Raw genomic sequence first — 27,639 nt, 5'->3', positions numbered from 1 at the left:
AATCGAGGCTCTTTTTTCCGACTTTCCCGCCAGTCGCAGGAAACGCAGGATAATTTGGCTCGTTTGTTTGTTTGTTTGCCTGTTTGTGAGCCTTGGCGGGAAAGAAGGTAAGCAAATTAATTTGTCTTTCCGTTAATGAATGTTTATTTTTCCTCGCTAGCCGCAAGGGGGTCGAAGGGTTGGCCAGCGCTTTGTGCTGATTGTGTGTTGGTGTGTGCGGTTGGTGGGAAAATTAATCGAAATGTAGCAACACCCTGCGGGAATCATTAAGGGCGGTCGGGAAAAATTTCCCCATGGGCCGCGCGACAGCATATGGTGGGAAAATGAATAAATTTTGGGGTTTTCTGTCGAGTCACCTGTTTGCAAATAATGCGCGTGCCAGCATTGTTTTCCCGATCGTTGCCATTTTGTGTGGGTCGGCAGTCGGCCGCTTTCGGTCCGTCAGTTTGTTCGGTACGGAAGCTAATTTAAATCATTCCGTATGAGTGCTCCTGGGAAAAGGGCTTCATCATTTATGATGCAAAAGACATGCCAGAGCAAAAATGACGATTGGGAGCAGTTTTTAGAAGAACGAAATGAAAAGGAGCCAAGCGTAGGAATTAAACATTTTTAAAGGCCATTCTTCGACCTACTTTTGAAACCTACTTAGTTTAACCAGTTTTTGATATCATTTTGCTAATGCAGTTTTTTTTTTATAATTTTCAAATATACAAAACAATTCTATTTAATGCACTTTTCGTTTTTTTCGGGCTTTGGTGGGTTTGGTTTGTAAGCTTATCAGCCTCTCTTATCGGTTAGTTTACGCATGTTGGTAGTTGGTTATTCCTGGAGCGTTTTCTTATCAGTTTAAATCCACTGTTGTGAAAACAACGGTCCGTTCGGGCAGTTCAAAGTTTACCGGTTGGGTAGTAGTAGTGGTGATAAGCCGCGTCCGCTAGCTTGTCTAGGGCCGTAGGGTCGATCCAAGAGAGAGACGACCAGCTGACGGACGCGGCTGAAAAGAAGATAAAAGTGTAGTGTATTGCGGCTTTTGGGCAAGGAAACCAGGTTGATGCTGTGTACTCGGACTTCAAGTCAGCGTTCGATCGGGTTAATCACCAAGTGTTACTGTCTAAACTGCGTCATTTAGGGATTGCCAATGACTTTATTTCTTGGCTAGCGTCGTATTTGTGCAATCGAGTGTATAGGGTAAAGATTGGGGCAGTTGTGTCACGTTCCTTTATTGCGGACTCTGGAGTGCCCCAAGGCAGCAATTTGGGTCCTCTGCTTTTTGTATTATTTGTTAACGACCTGCCGCGATATCTTCAGTGGGATTCTGTGCTGATGTATGCTGACGACGTAAAAATTTTCAACGAAGTGCAAATCCCTAGCGACACTGACCGCCTTCAATCTGTGATACATAAACTGACTCATTGGTGCCATATTAATAAGCTACAACTTTGTGTGGATAAATGTTATGTGATTAGTTTCCATCGGCGTAAAAATCCTTACACTCAGACTTATGTGCTCGATAGTCAAGAGATTAACAGGTGTACTACTGTACGTGACCTTGGTGCCATACTTGACGCTAGTTTGACATTTCGTGAGCACTATGAGCATATTATTAGTAAGGCTAACAAATCGTTAGGTTTTGTTTTAAGGAACTCTACGGAAATCTCTGACCCTGTGTACCTTAAATCCTTATATGCGGCGCTGGTACGATCAATACTTGAATTTAATGTTGTTTTGTGGGCTCCCTATTACGACGTCTGGAACCAGAGGATAGAGTCCATTCAGCGTAAATTTACTCGCGTCGCCCTACGTAGGCTTCCTTGGTGGACTAGCGGCCCTCTGCCTGATTACCAGACTCGTTGCCTGCTTCTCGGTCGGCAACCCCTTGAGCATAGGAGAGGTGTGGCTCAAGCCATGTTTTTGTTCAAATTGCTGACTGGTGAAATTGATGCACCATATATTTTGAGTCAATGTCCTGTTCGTGTTCCTGTTTATTCTACGCGTAATAATGAGTTCCTATATGTGAATCCTACTACAACGAGGTACGCTGAAAATGCTCCGATACTCGCAATGTGTCGTTCTGTGAATAAGTTTAGCAATAGAATAGATTTTAACCGAACCTCTGTTACTGTTAAGGAATCACTTGTCCAATGTTGGCATAGTAATTAGTTATAAATGTTAACTGAAGATTGTTTTGTAAACTATTTGTTAAAACTGACGATTCATTGGGGTAATTCACCTGTTGAATCTTGAATAAAGAATAATAATAATAATAAAAAGGAACTCCAGCCGGGACACGTGATGACATTTTTCGGTTCAGAACAGAAGCAAAACTAACACGTGTACATTTTTTAACCATCCATTGTCGCTCTAGATAAGAAAATAAAATAGGGACAAGTGTTTATAAAAACGTGTTGAATAAAGATAAATTGAAAGAAAATAAGATTGGACCGAGAAACTGTTGCAGGCCGCAACACCCACGTTAAAAAATCACGAACAAAAAAACTTTTGTGGTTAACGTTTGATACCAAGCACTATTGAAGTGGTTTTAAACGACTGCATCTTTCGTTCGTTTCGGTTCCTTAACAGCAACCGTCAAACATTCATTTTACTCTTGTCAAAACACGAAATGAACAAGCAATTTTATTTGCCCAACTAAAATTTCACTTTAGGTAGCCAGCCTAGAAATTTATTTTAAGCAGCCCGTAGACGTCACATATTAATCTGTGCAGATCTTTGACGTCTACAGATTTGCTTTGTTCTCTCGTACCCATCGTCTGTCAAACATCCCTCCAGATATCCCGAATATCTCGAGGGATGTTGGAAAGAGCTAAGGAAAGGCTGTAGACGTCAAACATCTGTGCAGATTAATATGTAACGTCTACGGCTTGCTTTACAGCAATGAAATGTGTTTCACGCTTGCTTTAGAAGGAGTCAAAACTATAAATTCGTTTAGAAGGATCGTTAAACCAAATAAACAGCGTCTTTTTATGCGATTTAAGTTCACTCGCATGATCCACAACGCTAAATGAGTATTAATACTAATTTTATAGAAACAATTATACATCTCGTTTACAATTCTACAGAGGTTGTTTACCGGCTCATCATTGCCAGTTGACAGTTAGTTGGCGTTACTTTGTTGTGAGTTGTGTAAACGCAAGATGAATTCGGAAACTTTCAGTCAACTGAAATGAAGACGAATGAAAGTTTCCGACGAACAAAAAATGCTATCATCTATCTGCACCTTTAGACTTATCAAAATAGCTCAAATTCTCCATAAACAAACATTTATCATGTACAGGTGATTTATTTTCGAACTCAAATTGACACCATGACGACAGCACACTGCGAGTCTCATATGCATAAAGCTCATAAAGCAGTGATCAACGCTGGGAAAAGTGTCCATTCCGGCGCGAGTTAGTCCCGTGTCAGCGTTCATTTGTTGGATGTTTTAAGAATGACAACAGAATGACCATCGCCAGTGTTTTCATACCACCAGGGATCAGGGACTCCGTCCGTCAGAATCTAGGGCGAATTAGTAACCCACCGACATAATGCAACCGAACCAAGTTCCAGCTAAGCTTGCCACCCGACCGGATAGAATTGGGCGTTGTGCTGTCGTTCGACCGAACCAGAGTGACATTGTAATCCTCCCTTTTATCGCCCTGATGAGCCTGATAGGAGTTGCCGGAATCCCCATCCCTTTGGCACACCTTCGGTCCGTGGAACTTCCAATGCACTTTGTGTGGGGAGGGGATGTTTTCTAGCAGCTGGATCTTACCGTTTTGTTGGCCAGGTTCTTCACACGACAGCTCAGATAAGCGGATTTGCCGACGAGCGCGGTCACATTCCTCGGCGTCGTGTCGTCGAAGTAGGGATCCTCCCACTTTCCGGCTTGGACCAGCGATTGCGGCTGGACATGCTGCTGCTGCGGCTGCTGATGGTGGGACGTCGCCGAGCCCACCGAGCCACCCTGCGCCGAGGACGCTATCGAGGCGGCCGCAACGTACGCGCTCAGATGGGCCGTGCTGGTCTCGAGGAATGATTTATACCCGTCGATGGGCTGACTCTGCTGGATGCCACCGCTGGTGATATCTGTAATTGGAGAGGAAAATTGTTTCAGTACATCGATCACGCAAACCACAAACTGCTTGTTGTTTCACACCCTCGCCGGCGGCGGGCGACCCACGACGAGGGCATTATGGGAGGGCATGTAATGTATGCGAAGGGTAGGGTTTGGACCGTTGCGGTTTATTAGTTAGCGAGGTGTGGTCGGTCGGTTTCGACGCTGGCGGGAAGCTGGCATAATGGCATCGTATTTGTTTGCGGTTGGATGTTTCGACCGCCATACCCTCCACTCTCCAACCTGAAAACCCTTTGACACAAGAAGCCCTGGAGTGGAACCCGTGCTCACCGATTGCAACGTGGACCAGCTTTCCATTAGGCGCGTCACGTCATCTCACGGTCTACTCCGTTGCCCCATAGACCAACAAACATCGTCATGAATCCTTTATCGAGCAGGAACTGTCTTATCTTCACCAGCTATCAGCAGCTACCGCTGCAAAGAGACGTGGACACCGTACCGAACGTCACCACTTCCACTCGACCATATGCGATAAGATGCGTTTGCGTAGTGTTTGTGCAATACATTGGCTTGCCCTTTCGTGAAGTAACACGAAAGTACATGTGAAGTACCAGAAAGGGGGGAGTGGGCAAGACACGGTGGCGTCCAGATTGCGCCGGTCGCTTGTTCGACGCCGTTGTAGCAGCTAATAAATAATACAACACATTCGCTGGACAATCATTTTTCATTCGAAATAAATGATCCGTCAGTGGTGTCCGGCGTCGTGGGACAGGGGATAAATTAAATTTTCCCTTCGTCGTAGGGAGGAAACAGTTCCTGGAAATGTAGTACCTTGCAATGGCTCGAAAGTAATGGCACGACGATTAAACAGTTTTTTGGCAGGAATGTTAAAAGTTTCCCAGCATCATTAATCATATTTTCATTAGACTTTCTTTTATTCACTTTTGTGTTGAATATATTGAGGGTTAGAAAATAAATGCTTACAATCAAAGATTTTTTTACAACTTTTAAAAGTTAGATAAGAAAATGTATTAGACGAGTTTGTGTAGGTTCGTGGTGGAATAAAATATAACTCTGCAACGGTAATAACCACTTCACTTTTCCAATTACTTGACTCGAAAAAATTTGAACAATTCATATTTCATCCAAATATATCAAAATCATTCGAATCTCATATCAAAATCATTCGAATCCTCACTGAGACCAAACCCTCCCCTGTACGGGAGGACTGACCATTACTATATACGTACACATAGGGTAAAAAGTCTCGTAAACCCTTAACGGGGGAGACATGACCAACAAAGTCGTTACGCCAAGAAGAAGAAGTTCATATCAAACGGAAAATACTAGAGTTGTGTGAATCTGATTCAGATTCATGAATTTGAATGAATCTCTGCCTTATAAGGGTTTGATGAATCATGAAAACTTTCGCCAAGAGATTCATGAATCCCAAAGACACGCCAATGAGGGTCCTTTGTTTTTTTTTGTCGCATTGTCCAGACCTATGAAAGAATCGGGGAGATTCATGGCAGATCCATGAAATATTCATGAAGATTCATAAAGGTTTCAAAAGATTCATTAAGCTTTGAAGATTCGAATCCGCAAAGATTCATGAATCCATCTGAATAAATTTTAGGTGACAGAGTCATATGAATTAATCTCGCCAAAACATTAATTAAGCACAACACTAGAAATAACCACTTCACTCTGCCAATCATCACTTTACATCATCATATGATATCATCGTATCATATCATCATATGGTGAAATTGAACGAAAACCTGAAAGTGTTGGTTTTTTATTCTAGAAAATCAGTTTCGTGCGCAAGGAAACTACTAAGTGTAAATTAAGGGTGTACTATCACGGTTACTATAAAAAGCGTAGAATAATTGAAAAGGGCTACTTATTCAATGAAGACGGTTACACAGTACATTGTACGCTTTATGAAATGCGTGTTGCCACCAATCATGGACAAGTTATTGACGCGCTTGTTTGAATTTTAAATTATGTTTCCCTACATTAAAGGCACATGCAAAGCATTTATCCAATTCATGAGGTAGTGAGTACAAGAGATTAAAAAACCGTTATTAAAGCTAATCTGGTGATTATAACAATGGATAAAGTTAGAGCAGGAGAAAACATCACGTTTGTAAGTGTTGGGTAAAGTTTTTCAGTTGATTTGCTTAAGAAGTACTAAATGTTTTACAGGATATATCGATTGGTTTTACGATAGTCAACCAAAACATATGATATATTTAGACTTGTTGCTCCTTCAACTAAAATTTCCAAAGTGTCACTGTTTGTCACTTTATATTCTAGCAAAAATGAAATTAATTTATGTAACTTGTTTAAGCCAGCCCGAGCGTTGTCTCTTCATAAGAAAAGCCAAACAGTCATATGCGGGTATCTGGTGCATGTAGAAATAAGGAATAAAAACCTTATTTACACCGAGACACCAACAACATCGCTAAAGTAGGTGCGATCATAACCAGAGACTTTTCGTTTGTTCAGCAGCTCTAAATGGCATTGTTGGTGGAAGAGTGAAGTAGATTATAAGTTTAACACGAACACACATGTGACAAGACTTTACCACGAGCCAAACATTGTGCCATTGTACAATACAAGGTGTGCTCTGTTTTTCACGATTTGAAATATATATATTTTCCCGTCTTTCGACACAGTTTCCAGTGTAGGCCAGCAGAGTCGCAGTCGAGCTTTCGAACCGAGCGGACGTGTTCTGACGGAGCTCCCGTACGAAAGAACAGAGAAACAGAGAATAACCGAAAAAAAACCGAGTGTTCTGACGGAGCTCCCGTACGAAAGAACAGAGAAACAGAGAATAACCGAAAAAAAAAAAACCGAGTGCGCCACGAGCGAGGCCATACTCAGCGGCGTGTTCGATCGTGTTTGATCGTGTTTGACTGAGGAATCACGAGTCCCAGTCTGGTATAGTGCGAGTGTGTGTGCTTGTGTGCGCGTGGCAGGCGAACATCTGCACCAACGGAAATTCCCCAGACTGGAATAGTGTGCTGGCGTTGCTGAGGGCCCAAGTTGAGAGCGGATTTGAATGGCAGCTACACAACAAGCGACGCGATACTCGACCCGCCTGGCAGGGAAACCACCAGGCAACCCGCCGACAAGCAAGCTGCCGGTGCGCCCCACGCGAGTGGTTAATAAAGCTGGGTTGACGGACCCGATGTCCTCCGCAGCGCCGACCGGGAGTATAGAGGCACATTCGGCCACACCGCCAGTTTCTTCGCCGGCAAAGAGCAGCCAAGATAATGTAGAGGCAGCCGAAATCTCCCCCACAGCAGATATAATCTCTTCGTTGACTAAGAGAATAGATGGGCTGAGCGAGAGGGTGGAACTCCTGGCCAAGGAGTTAGATCATGAGCGGCAATGCCGGCAGTCGTTGGAGGCATTGCTTAGAGGGAGAGAGAACCTAAACGTGGGGGAACTGATAACCGAATCGACGGCGGCGATACAGAGGATGATCGCGGAGAGCCTTCCCCAGGCAGGAAAAGAAACTGGGAGATCCCGTGGTAGACGAGGGAGACGAAACCGAAACCGAAAACAAGGGAAAAATTCCCCCCCGGCTGCGGGGGAGCCGCGCGGTGTGGATTCCCAGCTCCAGGAGCAGTCGCAGCAGCAAGACCAACAGCAGCAGCAACAGCACTGTCAGCAGCAACAGCAACAGCAGGAACACCGGCAGCAGCAACAGCAGCAGCAACAGCCCTCGCACCAGCAGCAGAAACATGCTGTGAACAGCAGCAAGTCGAAGCAGCAAACTCGGCCCGTTCAAATAAAAGTAACGGTCCCTGAGGGTAGAACCTATTTGGATATGTACAAACAGATTCGTAGCGATCCGCTCATCAACGAGCATGTGTTGAAGGCAACCAGGGCATCAGATAACGTCCTCAGGATAAGCCTAAAGAGAAACTCGGATGGCTCAACAGCACTGGGCATTGTGCGGAAGGCACTTGGGGAAGCGGGTCAAGCCAGACTGCAGGTCCCTAGGACAGTGGCGGTTGTTTCCGGGATAGACATGCTCGCAACGCCCGAGGACACGATGACTGCCATGGCTGAGGTGTTTGGTGTGACGGTTCTGCCTGAGGACATTGCGCAGTGGCGCAGCCCTAGCGGTCTTCAACGTGCCAGGATTAGCGTGCCCACTGCAACGATGGAAAACATCCGAAACGAATACGTGACGATTGGACTAACGCGTTGCGTAGTAAAAGAGCTGCCGCCAGTTCCAGTCAGTGAGCAGCGCTGCGTGAGATGCCATCATCGAGGCCACCAAGCAAGGAGCTGTACAAGCAAAGTTGACAGGACGAACCTGTGCCTTCGCTGCGGCTCAACAGCGCACAAGGCTCGGACTTGTACAGCGCCACCGAAGTGCCAAGATTGCGGCCGATCCCACATCACGGGGGATCCAGTCTGTGCATCTGGACCATCACCATGCTCCCCCTAAACGCAGACGGCAGACAGCGACCCGCGGCTAGATTGAGGGTGCTGCAGATCAATCTAGCCCGCAGTAGGACAGCACAAGATCTGCTCCTACAGACAGCGAGAGATATGAGCGTGGACGTAGTGGTGGCTTGCGAAATCTACCGCTACCCGGGTAACAATGGCAACTGGTCGGTCGATACCACAGGCAAAGCTGCAATCATTGCTACTGGAACACACCCGATTCAGCGAGTTTGGAGTGATGCCCCCGGGATAGTGGCAGCACAAATTGGCGGCGTGGTATTTGTGAGTTGCTACGCGTCCCCGAGCTTGACCATCACCGGTTTCCAATCGTTCCTTCGGGCCGTGGAAATCGAGGCTCGGGCACACCAAAACATAGTGCTAGCTGGCGACTTTAACGCGTGGCATCAGCAGTGGGGCAGCTCGCGTACCAAACCGAAAGGAGAGGAGTTGCTGGCGTTGGTTGACCACCTCGGACTTATCACGCTCAACCGCGGAAACACCCCGACCTTCTGCGGAAACGGAGCGGCGAGATCAAGTGTAGTCGACGTCACATTCGCTAGAAACCTATTGGCGCTCCCAGAAACTTGGTACGTAGTAGTCGATCGATACTCGTACAGCGACCACCGGTACGTACGTTTCGACGTGCCTAGCGTCTCAGCGACTGCAGGCCCTCCACACCAACATGTACAACCAGTATACAGCAGACAACGAACGTCAGGTAACCGGTGGAAGATGCGTCAATTTCAGCCAGAGGCGTACAAGTTGGCGCTGGAGGTCACTAACTTCCCGGTGACAGCGGACTCCCCTGAGGGACTTGTGGAGGGTCTTATGCGAGCATGTGATGAGATAATGGAGCGTAACAACCTTTCTGGCTTTCACATCAGGCCACAAATGTTCTGGTGGACCCCAGAGATCGGTAGGCTTCGCGAGGAATGTCTCGCGGCCAGCGAGCGCCTACTCTCTCTCACAGACCCTGTACAAAGAGCCATCGCCACTGATCACCATAAAGAGCTAAGGAAGCAGCTGAATCGCTCCATAAAGGCCAGCAAGGACGATCAATTCAATCAGCTCATCGAAGATGTCCAGGAGAATGTTTTCGGGTCCGGGTACCGAGTAGTGATGACTCGCCTGAGAGGTTACCGTGTGCCACCCGAGAGAGACCGAGCTGTTCTGGAGAGGATTGTAGATGACCTGTTCCCGGAGCACGGATCGTTCGAGTGGCCCACACCGCAGGCTGCCGTAATGGAGGCCACCGTACGGGCGGTCACCGAGGAAGAGATTCGTGCCATCGCTACTAACTTGCCCTCCAGGAAAGCGCCAGGCTTGGACGGCATATCCAACGCGGCACTCAAAGTGGCAATTAGGGAGCATGCTGGAATCTTCCGCGACATATATCAGGAATGCTTCGACCGGGGTTTTTTCCCCGCCCCTTGGAAGCGACAGCGCCTGGTACTGCTTCAGAAACCCGGCAAACCTCCTGGCGAGTCTTCTTCCTTCCGCCCCCTGGGAATGCTGGATGGAGCAGGAAAGCTGCTGGAACGATTGATTGTTGATCGACTGAACGAGCACCTGGAAGACGTGGATACACCTCGCCTGTCCCCCAACCAGTACGGGTTTCGCCGAGGACGCTCGACTGTGCAGGCCATTCAGCGGGTGGTAGACGCAGGAAAGCTTGCGAGGTCTCACCATGCAACGAGCAGGAATGCAGATCGATGTCTAATGGTCGTTTCTTTGGACGTCCGAAATGCCTTTAACTCTGCTAGCTGGTTGGAGATTGCCAAGGCCCTGCATGAGAGGGAAGTCCCAACTCCGATCACGCGAATACTGCAGAGTTGGCTCCAGGATCGTCAGTTAGTCTTTGACACCGATCATGGCGCGGTTGAAAGGCCGTTGTCGGCGGGGGTTCCACAGGGGTCCATCCTTGGCCCCACCCTGTGGAACTGTATGTACGACAGCGTGTTGTCGGTTAATCTACCGGAGGGGACGGAGGCAGTGGCCTATGCTGACGACATAGTGCTACTCGTCCCTGGCCCGACCCCCGAAGTCGCCTCCCGCCGAGCAACCGCAGCCACAGAAGCCGTCAACCAGTGGATGATAGCCCACCGTCTAAGTCTAGCTCCACAAAAGACGGAAGTTGTTATGGTGTCAAAGCTGAGAACAGGACATCGGAACATCCCAGTGGAGATAAACGGCCAGCGGATATCGACACAACAGGACATTAAGTATCTGGGAGTCCGGATTCACGAGCGCCTATCGTGGATTCCACACATCAGGGAGGTTGCCGAAAAAGCATCAAGGGTTTCCAACGCAGTCACGGGCCTGATGCGGAACCACAGCGGACCGAAAGATGCCAAACGGCGGCTCTTGTCCGCGGTCGTCGAGTCAACACTACGTTATGCTGCTCCCGTGTGGCATGAGGCCGTGGAGACCACAACGGCACGCAGGATTCTATGTCGGGCCCAGCGCAAGTGCACTCTCAGGACGGCCTCTGCATTCCGCACGGTGTCGTACAAGGTGGCTGCCGTGATAGCCACCGTAGTGCCGATATGCCGCCTGGTAAAGGAAGATGAGAGGTGCTTTGCCAGGCTGCAAAGAGAAGGAAACCAGTTGAGTCCCAAGCAGGTTCGCGAGCAGGAGCGGATGACAACTCTCCAAACCCTGCAGGAGGAGTGGGACGAGAAGGCGGCCAGACCAGGTGCTTCACGCTTTGTCAGGTGGACGCATAAAGCGATCCCGGACATTATAGCCTGGATGCAGCGGAAGCATGGATGTGTTAACTTCCACCTGTGCCAGGTTCTCTCTGGACATGGATTTTTTAGAGACTACCTGTGCCGCATGGGTTTCACGCAATCCCCAGACTGTCGACGATGTCAGGGAATCCCAGAGACTGCCGAGCATGCCGTTTTTGAGTGCCCACGGTTCTCTCAAATCCGCCGGGAGTACATCAGTGGACTGGCACCAGACATGCTACAGATATTCCTTCTCCGTGGACCTGAGGAGTGGAGTAGCGTGACGGAACTCGCGACACGGATCACGTCGACCCTTCAGTCGGAGTGGAACGAGGAGCGCGCCAACCTAATGATTGCACGGCAGGGAGATGCAGCCCAGGCAGCAGGGGACACACACGCTGGAAGCTTACGGACTCGCGATAACCACCGGAATGTTCAACGCAACGAGCGGGTGGCAGCGGGCAGTGCTGAGCACGCGAGGCAACAACCATCGCAGGCCCCTCCATCCCCGGGAACCCTTGCTCGCAGAGCGGCAGTAACAGAGCGTGAACGCCGATACTATGAGCGGCTCCGGCTTCGCCAGGCCGGAGAGCAGCAGCAGCACCATCAGCAACAACAACAGTTACAGCGACAGCAACAACAGCAGCAGCAGCAGCAGCAGCAGCAGCAGCAGCAGCAGCAGCAGCAGCAGCAGCAGCAGCAGCAGCAGCAGCAGCAGCAGCAGCAGCAGCAGCAGCAGCAGCAGCAGCATCAGCAGCAGCAGCAGCAGCATCAGCAGCAGCAGCAGCAGCAGCAGCAGCAGCAGCAGCAGCAACAGCAGCAACAACAACAACAGCAGCAGCAGCAGCAGCAGCAGCAGCAGCAGCAGCAGCAGCAGCAGCAGCAGCAGCAGCAGCAGCAGCGGCGGCTCCAACAGCAGTGGCCACACCAGCAGCAACAGTCACCATCCGCACAAGTCTCTCGTGAAGAGCGGCGACGTCGTCGCGAGCTTCTGGAGCGCGTAAGACAGGTTGCGCTTGCCCGCGGATACTTTGAGGAGCTATTTCTACTCACGCTCCCTACTATCGACGTTGCTGGTGGCAATGACAGCTCGGGCAGCAGCAGAAGCAGCAACAGCAGCGACAGCGACGGTGAAAGCGGTGACGAGGCTGACGGCTCACGCCGACGAGCCCTCACCTCCGACGAGGACGCAGCAATCACCGAAGCCACAACTTCAGGCCGCTAGTACCCTGGACTGCTGTGGCAGAGTCGTGGTAGCGGCGCCGTTCAGCGCAAGCAGCGGGTGGATGAACCCACATTCGGACACGTCAAGCAGTGTCAGCGCAAGGGCTTAGCGCGAGCCCCAAGCGGGTCGCAGCGTTAAAGCTCCAGAAAGGAGCCAAACCCCTCCCCCAGTAACGCTTCGCGGCAATAACTGGGGGGGATGAGGGTTGCGCCCGTCAGGTGGTTTAGTCGGTAAAAATCCGGCATACGGAGTCGCGCCCGTATCTTCGGAAGATTCCCCTGACGTTAAACAAAAAAAAAAAAAAAAAAAAAAAAAAAGTGTAGGCCAGCAAGGAGCCAGAACCTTTTTCGCGTAACCTCTATCCCACCATAGTGAGGGTAGTCCGACTCTTCGCAAAGTTTTGCCGACAAAGAAAAAGAATTCACACAATCGTTTTCTTGCAGTCTGGATAGTTTCGGTGGCAGAAATTCGTGTGTCGCTTGCTGGCGAGTCCTCCTTCTACTCTCAAACTCGCTTGTCGTTGCATTTAGTCGGCTCCACTTTTGAGCACCACACGTTTTGGAGAAGCGATGGCGCTGCCGAAAATTCTTCCTGTTCCATTTCAATAAAGTTTGTGTTTGCTCGCTGAATTATGGCGTCAGTTATCCATAAATTACAGTCGCGCGATGCCCTTTTTCCCGTAGCGTTACGAGGGAGGATCCGTCGACACTGGTGGTTCTGTTTCACTTTTGGATTAATTTCGAGTAAAACAGGGAACATTTTCTTTCCGTTTCCGCGAACCCTTTGCTTGCTTGTTGGCAATGAAAATTGCAAACGCACATGCAAACTTATACGACTGCTTCCTAAGAAGGAAGTCAAGCTCATTCACAATTTGGCGAGACGGATACCAACGCTGTTAAATTATGAGACTCGCTTCCTGGTGCTCAGGTATTATTAGTTGAAAAATAAAAAAAACTAGTAAGAAAAAGGTATTTTTCACATGGAACTTTCCCATGAGATTATAAAGACATAAGTTTACTACAGTTGACTCTAATTTTAACTAAATGAGCTTGCTCTAGGATCTAGCATAATCAAGGAAATTTTGTAACAAATTCAAGATAAGTTAATAAAATTGACATCAGAAAATAAAGTAAAGAAATCAATCAATACGTAGTTATAATAAGCTGCAAACATAATAGAGGTGCTATGGCACATAGCCGTGAACAATTATTCCGGAAAGCACGATTACACCATAAAAAGCGACCGAGTCGAAGTTTGGATTAGTTACCATAATCTCCCTGAAAATCTAAGCTACTTATCGGATCTATTTAAAATTCATGCATCTTTCCACATAATCTATTGGCAGCTACGTTAAACGAAACGCTAACCCGAGATCTAATCGAAAGTTATTGCCAACACCGTCCCCGTCTTGTCTCGTCCCCCTTTGTTCCGAACTACGTTGGGTCAGGTGGAAAATGTACCCCGGATAGGTTACGGCTCTCGTTGACCGTTGTCTTCGGGCTTGAGGATAGCGTCACTGTTACAGTCCGTCGGACGTGACAAATGAGTTTGCTGGATGTATTTTAATTATTTACCGCTTCATAAACTCTCACTTCACAATAGGCTTTCGGTCCGGTCCGCTAGGAGAGGTCTCCTGCACCAGGCACAAAGAGATAGGACGGTTCGAAGTCCTTATCAAGCGTGCGCCTATGATAGAGTTCATCGGAATTTAGGAAAGGGAGGTGAGAGGCTCAAAGCAACGGGCTTAGTATTATGGTTCCATTTTTCACCGAGAGCGCACCTAAATATTCCAAAAATCTAGCACTTTGCATCCAGAACCAACGGACTCCAACTAAATTGGCCTTTTTTTTTGCTGGTTATTGAGCCGTTTCGAAAACTCCTTAGTCACATTTTTCAAACGGCCTCGACGACCTCGAAGCTTTTCGGTGAGATGGGGACGGTTCATTGGGATGCTCGTTTTCTGGATGGTTTATGTATGCATCCCTTACACCTTCCTGTTGGCTTCCCAAATTTGCCGGCGTCTGGCATAAGAATTACGTTCCACAGGGCCAGCGCACGATGGGACGCGCGGGTCCTCTTAAATAATATACTTCCAAGAATCTGCGGTATGCTGGAGGACCCCGACCGCTCAATCGTGAAACCAATCCGGGAAGGTAATCTAGGGCCGGCGGACCACAGGTTTATTACCATAAAGATATATAAACTACTGGCTACCAACCGGAAGGTACGTCCTCCAGACCTTCGCTCACTCCAGCAGGCATGATATTTATACGACAATCCAACTGTCATCCGCAGCTATCACCAACGTTAGTTCCCGATCGGATGCGGTCTTTTAACAATCGAACTTGGTGGACATTAACTTACCAGAGGCAGGTTGGCGTGTCTTTGCTCATAGCGGGATGGCCTAAACCGAGGGTCATTGTGTGGGTCATATTTATGGCATCTTTTATTACATGGGTTTGATTCGACCTACCCTACCAGGACGACTGTGGAAAATAGAATCTTGTCCTTTTAATTGATGTTATTTAAATTGTGACACTACTTAATTTCGCACCATCCTTAATATAGCAGCACTCCCTGTTCGGTGAAAGTGTGACCATGCCTTCTAGAATGCCTTGGAGCGTAGATAATCGTCTTAAGCTTCTCCCCCAACAGCTCTCGTGCGTTCACAGACTTGGTCGGCGGGACGGACTTCGGTCGGATTTACGATCTGGTGTTCCATAAAAAGGACGTTTCGAGCATAATGAGCTGCACGGTGTACGCGAATGAATTGTTGTCGTTTCCTCGGAATTTACCGTACCCTAACAAGATTTACCTTCTCAAAACGACTGGGTGAAATACTCACTGATGTTCCTTTGTTTGAAATTCGTAAACATTTTGTCGAACCAGTTTAGGTGTTGACCTTGGGCTCTACACACAAGGCAATGGTTTGGCCAGGGAATGAGACCGTTGCCTTGGTTTCCGGCGTTTCGTCGGCTGTAAACAGGTAATTACTTCAATAAAGTTAACTTTTAGCTACGTTGTCTTTAACACCGACGCTTCACTTTTTATTCGCTCAGAATGTCTTAAAAGCACAGGTAGAAGAGCGACGAACCTGGTAGAAATTATAAACTACCAGGGGCTGGAAAAAATTGAAATAAGCTTAAAAAATTATCACAAATATTGTAATGGGATAATTTTAAATCACTTCTCAAATTGTTTAAGAGTAAACTAAGATATTAATAAAAAATAGTCATTGAATTTGCAAATAAAACGATACCGAAAGCTAAATACTAAAGGTAATCAACGTTAACATTTTTTTATAAAGCGTCCGACCATTTTTTAAGAAGCTTATTGTTTCGGGAGAAATACCAAAAATTTACTTTTTTTTCGTCCGCGTATGCTTGTTACAGAAACGAACGGATTTTGTCTTCTCTCCGCTATTTATACCCTTCCTAATCGAAACTTATCGAATGTTGCTTTACATTGACACTTTGAAAGATCTGGAAGAGCGAGTCCGGATTAGTGACAGGTAAGTACCTCCATAACCGTACAAATATGTATCACGAATTCAAAAACTTTCTATGAAACATTTGCTAAGTAATTCCAACCAAAAAATCTAATTTGCTTGCCAATGAAGCATAACATAAGTAATTCCAACCAAAAAATCTAATTTGCTTGCCAATGAAGCATAACATTAATTGGATTTTAATGCAAGAGATTTTAGATTTTGCATCTGACAGACCCTTCGGAACACACATCGTTATATCTGGTCAACCACAAACACATAGCGTGTAACCCAGTTGACGGTCAAACGAAGCATCTGAGCTGAACATATAAATCAGGAGATTGGAGATACCTTATTTTTAATGTGTTTTATTCGTACGTTTCATTTGAAAGATTTTTACAACGCTGCTAGATTCTCAATGGATGGAGTATTTACTCTTATTAATATATTCTTTTGGTCCAAAAGGAACTTTATCGACACAAAACAGAGAACCACTGAATCACTCTACAATCTTTGCTCCACTACCGAAACCAGTTAAAAATTATTTAAATGTATCATTGACCTATAGTCTATAGTGTTTTGTATGGGACAGCGATGATTAAACTGACAGGTACCCTCGACAAACTGCGATGCCCTCAAGTGTTGATTGCGTAAAAGATTGTTAATTTCGGTTTCGCATTACAAGCGTTTCCAATTTTTTTCTTGCACCAGGTGCTGTTCAACCATGTTATAATGCCTTGCGGATCGTTAGCCCCTAGGAATCGACAATTTTCGTCCCCCTATATCAGTGTAGAACCGCTTGAACCGACTGGCCCATGTTTTACGATTTATCGTCAGCTTACGTGGGTTTTAAATAAACACGTTCGCGTTCTTCATCACTTAGCTACGGTGAATGATTCATGCAATATTTTTGGAAGATTATGCTGATATTTAATTCTGCGAAATCAAACGGTTACTGATAAATAAAATGATTCATGTCTTACATGAAGAGCCAGAGCGCATGACTAATTTCCTTCCAAGAAACTCTGCAGCATTGGCACTTGGGCATTAACCCCGAAACCGTTATCATTCCATTGGCCGTATAATGTACCGTGCCTTTTTTTTTTTTTGATAACGCCTGCATGTGATAACACAATTTGTTGGCAACATTCATAGAGAGAATATGTTCAGCAAATCATTATTGTAGCAGAGCTCAGAGTGTTCACATCACTATTTTGATTAAAACCAAATACAGTGCGAAATTTGTTCAGCTGAAGCGTGGTGTCTGTTCATGGCAAAGTAGGAATTCTCGGCCAAATTTGAATTCTGATGGCTGTAGCTTGAAAGCATCTGAGAATATTCAAATATATAAAACAACTGAGATTGGATATTCTGAAATCGATAAAGAAGTGATCGATTGGTTTTGAAGTGTACGGATACCGGAAAACTCTGTCATTCAAGGGTGTTAAAGTGTAGAACAGACAATTATTAATTCACATTGTTGGTGCGTGTACTGGTAATTTAACCATCCATGTTGATCCATTTTATGAAATCATTGTGATAATTCGACGCTCAAACTTGTTGCTTTCATCGACATTTTGTAGTGTAAAATCAAGAAAAAAAAAACGTATATGAAGATATTCGGGTACCCACAGGGAAATTCTCATTGTGTTACTGTGTGCAAGTGTTTGGAAAACATAAAGCTTATATTGCCGTTGCCCGAGCGATTCTATTCTCCTTGAACGATAGGTCACAAGCTATCGAGGCTATTTGATTTCAAACTTGCTAATGCGAGAAAACATAAAAATATTTGAAACATTAAAGCATGGTAACAAGTGGAAGAATAAAGGACTATTTTTTTAGTTTTTTCTACTAGCAAAATTCTTAAATAATTCCTTTGTTTTTCTCACTCACGTTGCATTTGCAACACTTGCTATTCCCACATTATAGTAAAAACAACATGTGACAACGATGTTTTTTTTTTTAATTTCAGATTGCTAACAGCACACGTCTTTAAAAATGGATACGGATGGCAGGGAAAATTCTCCAAGGAAAAGGCGCAGAGCAAGCGAAATGGATAATGGACCAAGTGAAAAACTAAAAGACCCACCAAATGGATCAAATATTTCAAATGAAAATGTGACTGTGGATAATCTTATTTCCAATCAGCAACAGCATTGTCCACCAACGGGCTTGAAAAAGTCGCTCCATGGCGTTTCCTATCAGTTGAAACTAATCCTCCTCGTTTTGCTACAAATGTGCAAATTGATGGAAACATACAAAGACCTTTTGTTTGAAATCACCACGGAAGATCCCGATGCAGGTAAATTTGACGACACTGTTTGTAAGTACTCCTACAACGGCATACGGCGAGTAATGAGTCTCCAAGCAAAGCATAAGCTGGCCGAACATAAAATCACGTGGGGCGATGTCACGTCTAAAGCCTCCAAAGCTGCATTTTCTCTTGCAAAATACTTCACATCGTTCCTGGAACAACAAAAAGCGACTGTCAGCGACCAATGCTTTGTATTATGTACTAACGCTGATTTGGACATTAATGTGAGCGATTTATGTGATGAGCTTCCTCCAAGCAATACGTCGGGAACGGATATGCTTGATATTTTTGATAGAATTGGAGCTACATGCTTTCGCTTTAATGAAGATAAACTAAAGAAAAGAGGAAAGTTCGAGGAAATTAAAGCCATTATGGAAGATTGTTCTGATTGCAATCGCTTGGCGAAAATGCTAGCTTCGCATATTTACGATAAAAAGAAAATAACGTTACACTACCCTATTGCAGCATACCGAAATGCGATTGCATACAACATAGTAGGAACTTCTAAGGGAGATCCAAAATTGTGTGTATTCAATGTAAAACATGAATTTATGACAGCAGATACGCAGTTTAAAAGAGCATTTGAAGCAGAATACAAACAATATGTCGACACAGACCGTGATGTCTGGAAAGACGTAAGCGAAAAGGGTATAGCATTTAGTCAAAACTTTTTGCCAAAAAATGACACGTCCACTTCGCAACTTCCAGATGATAATGTTACCGATACAATCATAACTTCCTTTTTCGAAAAGTTTATATTAGTTTGTTCTACTCGCAGCGAAGATCAGCTACCTGAAATAATAATGAATGTATGGCAATCGACAAATGTTCACAATTTATCGATGGAGCAAAAAGGAGTGCTTGAAACCGAAATGGCTTATCAAGAATTGTCAGTAATCATATTTAACTGGATGAAATCAGCAAAAGCTGGACCACTGGAAAAGGATTACGTCAACACGTTATTCGAAAGCATTGTAAAGAAATTTGAACACCTTTACGTGAGAATTGAGTCCAATAGGTACATAAAAATCATCAAAGATTTCGTGCTACAGATTAAAAAAGAACGATTAGAAAATTCCAAGATTTTCAAGTTTTTAAGTCAACCCTCGCAACCTGATCACAAAATTTACATGTTTACATCGAGATACGACGCTGATTTCAGCATGTTGATTGTATACCAAACGTTTTCACTGTGCTTTGGTCATGATAGTAGCGGCGAAATAACATTCATGGAAAGCGCGAAATATTTACAAAATGAGGATTTTGTACGTGACACTTTATGCCATACGGATGGTCGAAAAGTTTTGGTTGTTGTTTGCCAAGAGCATGAACTTATTCCTGATTTGAGTGCATTAGATTCATATTTCAGAGGAAATAATAATAAGGTAGTATTCATAAAATTGTTCAAAAATTGCTCTGCAGGAGAAGACATTGAAGATCGTATATTGGTCGGTGATTTAGACTTTTTGGAAAAAAATTCACATTGGAATATTTTCGGAACCGATGCATTGCTAGCGGATATTATTGACGATGACGATGATGTGGCAGTTTTATTGAAACTCACCGGAAAAGGAGGCAGCGATTCAGCAATCAAAACAAATTTGATTGATCAAGATTACGAGAAAATTAAAGAATGGTATGTTCAGAGAGATACACAGAGGAGCGTGAGTAAGAAACTAAAACAACTAAATGAGGATGAGTCTACTAACGAAGCGTTTCACGAATATAGACTACCGTTAAACGTAAGTTCATTTCGAGAAGTTGATAAAATGAGCTGGAATGAATTTCGCTCCGCTGTGGAGAATAGTTTTGGTCTATCGTCGATATACACGGAGCATATTGAAACTATCATACACTCGCATAAGCATAGTATAGTATATCACCCTCCGGGAGTAACGTACGATCATGATGTAAAAGTTCATATTTTGCTGGAAGAGGCAGGTTTTGGTAAATCCACCTACTTGACGTGGTTGGGGTGGTATTTACAACAACATGATTCCGCCAGGTGGATAATAAGATTCAATGCAATAGAATATTCCACCGATTTCAGACGACTTTTGGATGGTGATGTCCACGCCAACATGGACAATGACCTCGCACTAAGAATCTTGTTCCAAATGACGCACTTGGCTTTATCGATAAGAAATATAAACAGATTATCAAATGAAGAAGTGGATGTGGAGCGCACGAAAGCTGAACAGTGTGCAAAGTTTCTTTCCATAGTCGATGGGAACATAGAAGTTGATTATTTGCAAAACGACAAGCACATGTTGTCGCCTCTCCAACTCATCGAGATGAGACTTTTCATAAAAAAATTTAACAGTCGAGAGTTGGTTCTGCTATTCGATGGTTTTGATGAAATAATTCCTACTTATAAACAGGTGTTGTTCGATCTGCTTCACAAATTTGAGAAATTTGAGGGTATCGATAAAATTTATCTCACAAGTCGACCGTATAAGTTGAAAAATGAATTTGAATCTGTTTTTGATGACGTGAAGTTTTATCGATTGAAACCATTTTCCGACGAAGATCGGTTAGTTTCCATAGATACCTTCCTGAGCAACGAATTCAAGGAATACACGCGATGCTCAACAGAACAACGGACTGATTTGTTGATCTGTCTGGAATCTATCACTCGATACTACCTGTGGAACTTGCGAGACACTCCCCTGTTTACCAGAATGGCTTTGGATACGCTCTCTGGTTTCATTCAAGAACATATCGACTTTGCCGAGTGTCGAATATCCACGAAGATTGTCGACTTGTGCCACGATAGGTTTGAAAAACTTCAACTCATAGAGTCATTTGTTGAAAATAAAATGAGAATAACTGTAGACAAAACAGAGATGACTGATGCCAGCCGAGCTACAGTGCAAGGTGAGACTGTCATTGAAAATTCTAAAAAGCATGCAAAAGACATGTACTCCTTCTTGGCCCTCTATGTGCTTTTCGACGCAGAAGAGCGTAAAAAGTTGTTGACAGAGGGTGATCCGAAGGAAATATTTCTAAACTACAAAAGCATGGTCAACAGAGGGGTCGAAAAAAGTGGCATCGTGGAGGCCGTGCAAGACGATGTTCCTTTGTTCATACACCGCACGTTCGCAGAATATTTTACTGCATTTTGGTTATATTGTAATAGGACAGTTCCTGCTGTTAACAAATTTTTGCGATCTCCTTCATTTTGGAGCGATAACAGAAGAGAGATGCGAGAGTATTTCGACCGGATGTTCATAAAATCTCGTGCTACACTACACCTGACGGCAATTGACAAATCCACAGGTGACATTAAAAAAGCACTAGAGAAAGATCATCTTTGTATTTTCACTAGAGATGGCGCAGGAAGAACACCACTTCATTGGGTAACACTGTATTACCCTCACAATGTATCGAGATTTAACGTTTTGTTCGATCCAGGAAAACATCCTGCTCAGTCTTACTTGAACGAAAAAGACTATTTACTGAAATGGAGTGCTCTGGATTATGCATTTGTTTCTAATGATTCATACGCCGTTCAGCAGTTGTTAGAATATGGAGCGAGAATCAACGGCTTGACTCTAGCACAACAAGTACAACAAGATGAACCAGAAGAGACTCTGCGTATAGCTGTTATATACGGAGATTTGATTTTAGCAAATACTAGATATCGTTGTAAAACCCTCGATAAAGCTTTAAAAACGTTTGCGAAAGAGGTGACGGCAAAGGTTGCCGAATATTTGGTAAAGGGGAAAAAAGTCGACTTGCAATCACCTTTCATCCAAGTGAACGAAAACAAGCTGACACCTTTGGAGTACTGTGTGCAAAAAAGGGCAGGTGGTCTGTTTGTAAATCTTGTTGAACAGGCTGGAGGAATTGAGACTATACTGCCAGACAACATGAACGGTCTGATAAAAAGAGCAATTGCAGTTGAAAACCTTTACGTGATTAACTATCTGATCGGTGAACGTAAGTGCACTGTTCCAGCAAACGTTGATATGGGCGATTTTTTTTACGTAATTCGAATGACCATATCAAATAATTTTAACACCCTGTTTACAATATTATTCAAACAATTTTGCGGACTATTAGACATTGAGTACGTTAATCAGTATGGAGGTGACAATGAAGATGATGGGGAACAAGATCTATACACTTGGAAGCCAGCAATCAATTTTAGCCGGGAGAAAGAATTGATTAGCAGTTTCTCGTCCGAGGTTAGTAACACACAAAAAAACCTTTTCCGATTGCTCTACTTTTCGCTTTGCTCAGGAAACCGCTTTACATCGAAAAAGGTATTGTCTTTAATAACTGTACCCATAAACAACAACGTAATGACCAAGTTGATGCATTTTGTCAAATTAGACGAAGTAGGTGGGTGTGTGAACAGACGATACCAGGACGCTCTTATAGCTGTTATCGAAGAAAAGGTAAAGAATCCTAGAGATTTTGAGGACGCCAACAAGGAAACATTACTGCAGTACGCTCTCAGCTGCAATTTGTTCAAAGTGGCCCGTTACTTGATGGACCACAAAGGATTCGAACCGAAGCAAATTGGAGGCACGCTTAAATGGAATGCATTCTTTGATTGTTTAGCTTCTTTCAATGATACAAAGTTTGAAAACGATCGAATAGAGCTTTTCAAATACATGATGCAAAAAGATCCTTACGATGTATTTTCGTACAAAGATAAAAATAAAAAAACCGTTTTAAATCGAGCAATTGAGAAGAATCATTACAAAATTGCCAAATTCCTTGTTGAAAATCAACTATCAGGATATCCATTTGAAGAACGGGAGCCATTGTTGGTTAAATATTTGAAAGAGTTGGGACTCGCAAATTTACGTGAATGTCGAGATTGCTTCTCGTATTTACTCCAAAAGACCAGTGATGTATCTTGGAAACAATTATATACTCATGTAAACAAACGTTTAAGTGACATTGTTGAGTTTTAATTTGCTTTAATCATATTAGTCGGATGTTTGATAAACTTTTAGTTAAGAAATTGATGTAGGTTCTATGACTGGAATTACTGACAATAGTGAGCTGCATCAGGATATCATTGAATCCGTTCCTCTAAACTATCTTATCATTACCATTGCACAGTCTTGAAGGGTAAGAACAAGATTCTTATATATTAGTTTTAATATAAATCTTGTTAAAAGTGCTTAGATTAAATCGATACCACACATTAAAGCAGGCCCGTTAATAACGCAGTTTTATGTAACATTGAAGATTCGTTGAATTTGTATGAGTCGCTCTTTTACGGTCACATTAATCTGTAGCTCGATCTTAAACATAAATTAATAGATTATAAAATTGCACTCTCTCAAAAGCGTAGGGCAGCCATTGCTCAACTAAGGAAAGCTAGAGTTGATTGAAAATACGGCGAGGTGGTGTGAGATAATGACTAACTTCGTTATGCTTGTATTAGCAAATAATACTAATATAAGAATCAGGAATTAAAATGGACTTACTACGAGTCGCTTAATCAAAGTTAGCGAATATTGGCATTTAATGGAGGCGCATGGTGATTTATTAAATAAAGTGGTTTTTCCAGTCAAAATATCCGCAGCATGAGCACGATGTTTTTATTTATTTTAAATGAAAAACCAGCCGGTTAAGAGTTTTGGAGCAAATGATTCACTTTCCAACCAATGTACTGCGAATGCTTTTGATCTGTCATCACGGTATTTTTGAAACCAAGTTGAATATTTATCACAAATCGATTCAACTATTCATGATTTTGATCACCGGTTTTGTACCGTACAGTGGTATCCACAATATCATCGCTGTAGCTTTGGGTGAGGCGAAGCATGGCCCGAATCAATTCGTTCACAATCTCTCACCAGTAACGTACGGTAATCAGTTGGTCGGAAAATTAACACCAAATGATGTCAAAGATTCGATTCGCTCATTACCGCAACGCCAACGGCTCCGATCTTGGTGCTATTACAGTGCACGCTGGCGAGATACCGGAACAGATTGCACAAAGCTGATTTAATGCCAACCGAGAAAGGCCGATACCAAATGTGACACTGAAATAATACTGTGCCATGCAATAAATTTCTCACTTCACCTGGCATTTCAATGCCATCTCATAGTGAGCTACATGCGCTCGCTGTACTGCACATGACAAGAGATAAACTTGGTAGCCGATGATAAAACCCGTTCGCAGGTTTGCGAATTATTTCAAATTGCAGCTAAGTTTGCATTCCAAAACGACTACTTCAACGTAAAGCATTGACTACCCTTCCAAAGAGTTTAAAGTGTGAGTTTTTCACGATAAAGTGTGAAACAATGCCATTGACAGTAATGGTTTAAAAACTAAAAGTAAAAAAAAAAAAAAACAGATGTCACGAAACAGTCAATTACTGCGGGTGAAGGGTAATAAAAATTTAATAAACCACATTAACACCCGCTTTATCGCAACACATTATTACCCCACATAACGCATAACATTATGCGCTCAACAAGAATATTTAGTAAGTTTTACACATATCGGAAAAACCTGTATGAAAAAAGCCGCTTAGCAAGGATAATGAAAAGAGATTTTATTGCAGTTAAATATGTTTTGAATGTAACTGCGTCGTCATTCAGTTGATCAAAGGCATGGAAAGATTATGACCATTAGAAGAATAATGAAAACTGCAACCTCACCAACGCATCGTCTTACCTAAAAAGAAAAAAAGGAATAAACAGAAAAATATTAGGTGATGCACATGGCGCTTTTACTTTAGTAGGGACCATAGTATTTACGGGGTCAAATAACAAAGAAGCCTCGGAAAGAGAATCTCTTAGCAATTGTTGATCCGATTTCTGTACTGTATTAAATATACTTGATGGTCATGACATGTACATGACTTAACCGTCATGTAAGTACAGCACATGTTTTCTAGTCTTCTTATATCATTATATCCAACCATCTTTGTTTGAGAAACAAAATCTTGCACAACGAAATCTGTGGGAAATGTTTTGAAATAAAAATTAACACAAAGTGCTAAATGTCTAAAGGATAAGAAATTACTATATGGCTAAAACCAACTTTATTAGTACTCTATCCTCAAAGTGGCCTTTTAAAGTTCTCGTAAAACCCACAACTCACTTTCATATTCCAGCGAACTCCGGACGAGGATTTAAAGCATCCATCATCGGACGCCGAACGAGTGCACTTTAAGACCACATATACTTTAGCACATAAAATCCACCACCATCCCAGAATCCAAGCATCGGGTTTGCATGGCAGTGCAGGAGATAGTTTGTCACGATCGGACGGTAAACTGATGGAACGTAAACTGATGATGATGGATTTCGCCTGGAAACGGAAAGCATCGGAGCAGCAAACTGCTTTGGCTGTAGCACGGAGTTTTACATCCTCACTTCGCCGTGTGTTACTTTGGAAGTGAATCTGTACCATGCCAACGACCTTGTTATCACCAACGAGTTTTTCTTTTTTTCATGAAAATCATTTATCCGAAAGGGATTGATACCTTTTCGACTTTTTATTTATTATTGATATTTTTCTATCGTTTGCTAGCAATTCTGGAAAGCATTACTTGTTCAACTAATTTCAAAAATCACAAATGTTCTAAATTAAAGAGAAATGTAAACACTAGAGACCAATAAACATGTTTACATTTTCTAAAGGGTTGAAATCATTAGAAAATTGTTTTGCGAATTCGACTTTGCAAAAATGTCAATCCCGCAAAACGACCCATTTTATCGCCATTTCTGTAGCGAAAGCTCAGCTGCGGATCGAACCGTGAAACCTACACGGGAACCACATTTCCCTCGCTGCAGTCGATGCACGGGAGCCGTAGTAAATTTTTATTGGAATTTTATGTACCGCGGAAAATCCTCCAATCCTCGGGCTGAAGGATTTGGTGTTTGCGCACAAAGAAAGAAAGAAAAAAAAAACTTTACTCAAATACACTACGCCACTACGTGGTGGTGGAGGCTACAGGAGAACAATGCAGTACGAAGCGTACCACATGTGAACAGATGCCAGGGCATGAAATCCGCGTCCCGATTTCGCTAATGGATGGCAATGCGTTTTATGCATTCGCGAGCAAATACTTTCGAGCTGCAGACTGGGCTGATGGTAAAGTGGGGGGGGGGGGGGTCTCAATACACCCGCCTTCACGCCGGGCGGAAGAAAGCACACACACACACATAGACTCTCGAGAATCGTTCGTGGAACACGCCGAATGCAGCAAAGCTTTTCCCCGGCGTAACCGTATAAGTTGCCGCGGGATAAGGGCCAATGACTGTTATGAGCGCATAACTTTCAACATATGCACACAGGCGGTGCGGGAGGAATGGAGGAGGGCTTTTAAGCGCCCCACGGGTGTATCACATTTCCATTAGGAAGGAAGCGGGAGGGGGTGGCCACTTTCCAACGCAGGACCGGACCCGCACAATTGGCTGATTGGTACGCTCGGGTTCGCATCGGAAGATTGCATTGGCTTTCGAGTGTTTGAATTGAAATGAAATATCATGCGGTGATATCCTTCGATGGCTTTCTTCGGTACCGATAAAGCTGCACAGTGTGTTGCAGATACTGTTACTAAAGGACCCTGGCTCGGGCGCATAACGCGGTGCAGTGCACTTGCGTTTCCATGAGTCATCTGGATTTGAAACGGATACGAAATAAAATATCAGTATTTGAAAACCAGTTTAGGGGCAATCTTTGCACAAGGCGACACAATTCCTGAGGACAGATAACATTTATATTTATTTTTGAGCCTTATCTGCCAATACTTTTCCCATACTTTGGTGATGATTCAAGGGATGAAATAAATCTGGTCCCACGTGGAAGTGGAAGTATACTTTTTGTCCATTCACTGCTGAGGGAACTCTTTAACGGAGCATGGTTGCTTAAACCAATTCCATGAAAAATAAAAGCCTCCCGAAAATGGAACTAAACAGAAAAATTGGAATGCGACAGAAATCGATTATTCCTTGATCCGTTCGAAGAGTGAGAACTTTGGCAGCGGTTTCATTTTGCTCCGCGAGAATCAAATTTTAGCAGCTCTATGCAAATTTGCATAATAAATGACTTCTTTTTCTCATTCTCCTCCAGTTCTACAAATGTAGAGGTGACTAAAGAAAGTGTCTTCGAATTAATTAAAAAGTGATAAATCACTTAGAGGCGCCACGAGCAGCCAGAAATAAAAGGTGTAGAGATAAAAACTACCGAATGAGAAGAAAACTGGGAATCAATCGCTTAATTTATACATTAAAAATTGACATTGCTAATGGCCATTTCCACATTGGTGCGCAATGTGTTAGATTTGCGAGTGACCTGGACTCTTAGTTGTTAGGTGGGGAAAAGCCGCACAAAAAAATCTAAATTAAATAAATCAA

At 43.8% G+C, this 27,639-nt stretch overlaps 1 protein-coding gene across 1 annotated transcript in view; it reads right to left on the bottom strand.

The window, feature by feature from the left end:
* Positions 1 to 27,639, bottom strand: part of LOC131266568 (uncharacterized) — a 127,894-nt gene that overhangs the window by 25,022 nt on the left and 75,233 nt on the right. The window contains exon 2 of the mRNA XM_058269139.1: positions 3,773 to 4,086. Within this exon, the coding sequence (XP_058125122.1) occupies positions 3,773 to 4,086 (314 nt within the window). The remainder of the gene's footprint in view (positions 1 to 3,772; positions 4,087 to 27,639) is intronic.

The sequence above is a fragment of the Anopheles coustani genome, chromosome 3 (genome assembly GCF_943734705.1).
Source record: "Anopheles coustani chromosome 3, idAnoCousDA_361_x.2, whole genome shotgun sequence".
In the NCBI taxonomy this organism is placed as follows: domain Eukaryota; kingdom Metazoa; phylum Arthropoda; class Insecta; order Diptera; family Culicidae; genus Anopheles; species Anopheles coustani.
This window is presented reverse-complemented; position numbering and strand designations above follow the sequence as displayed.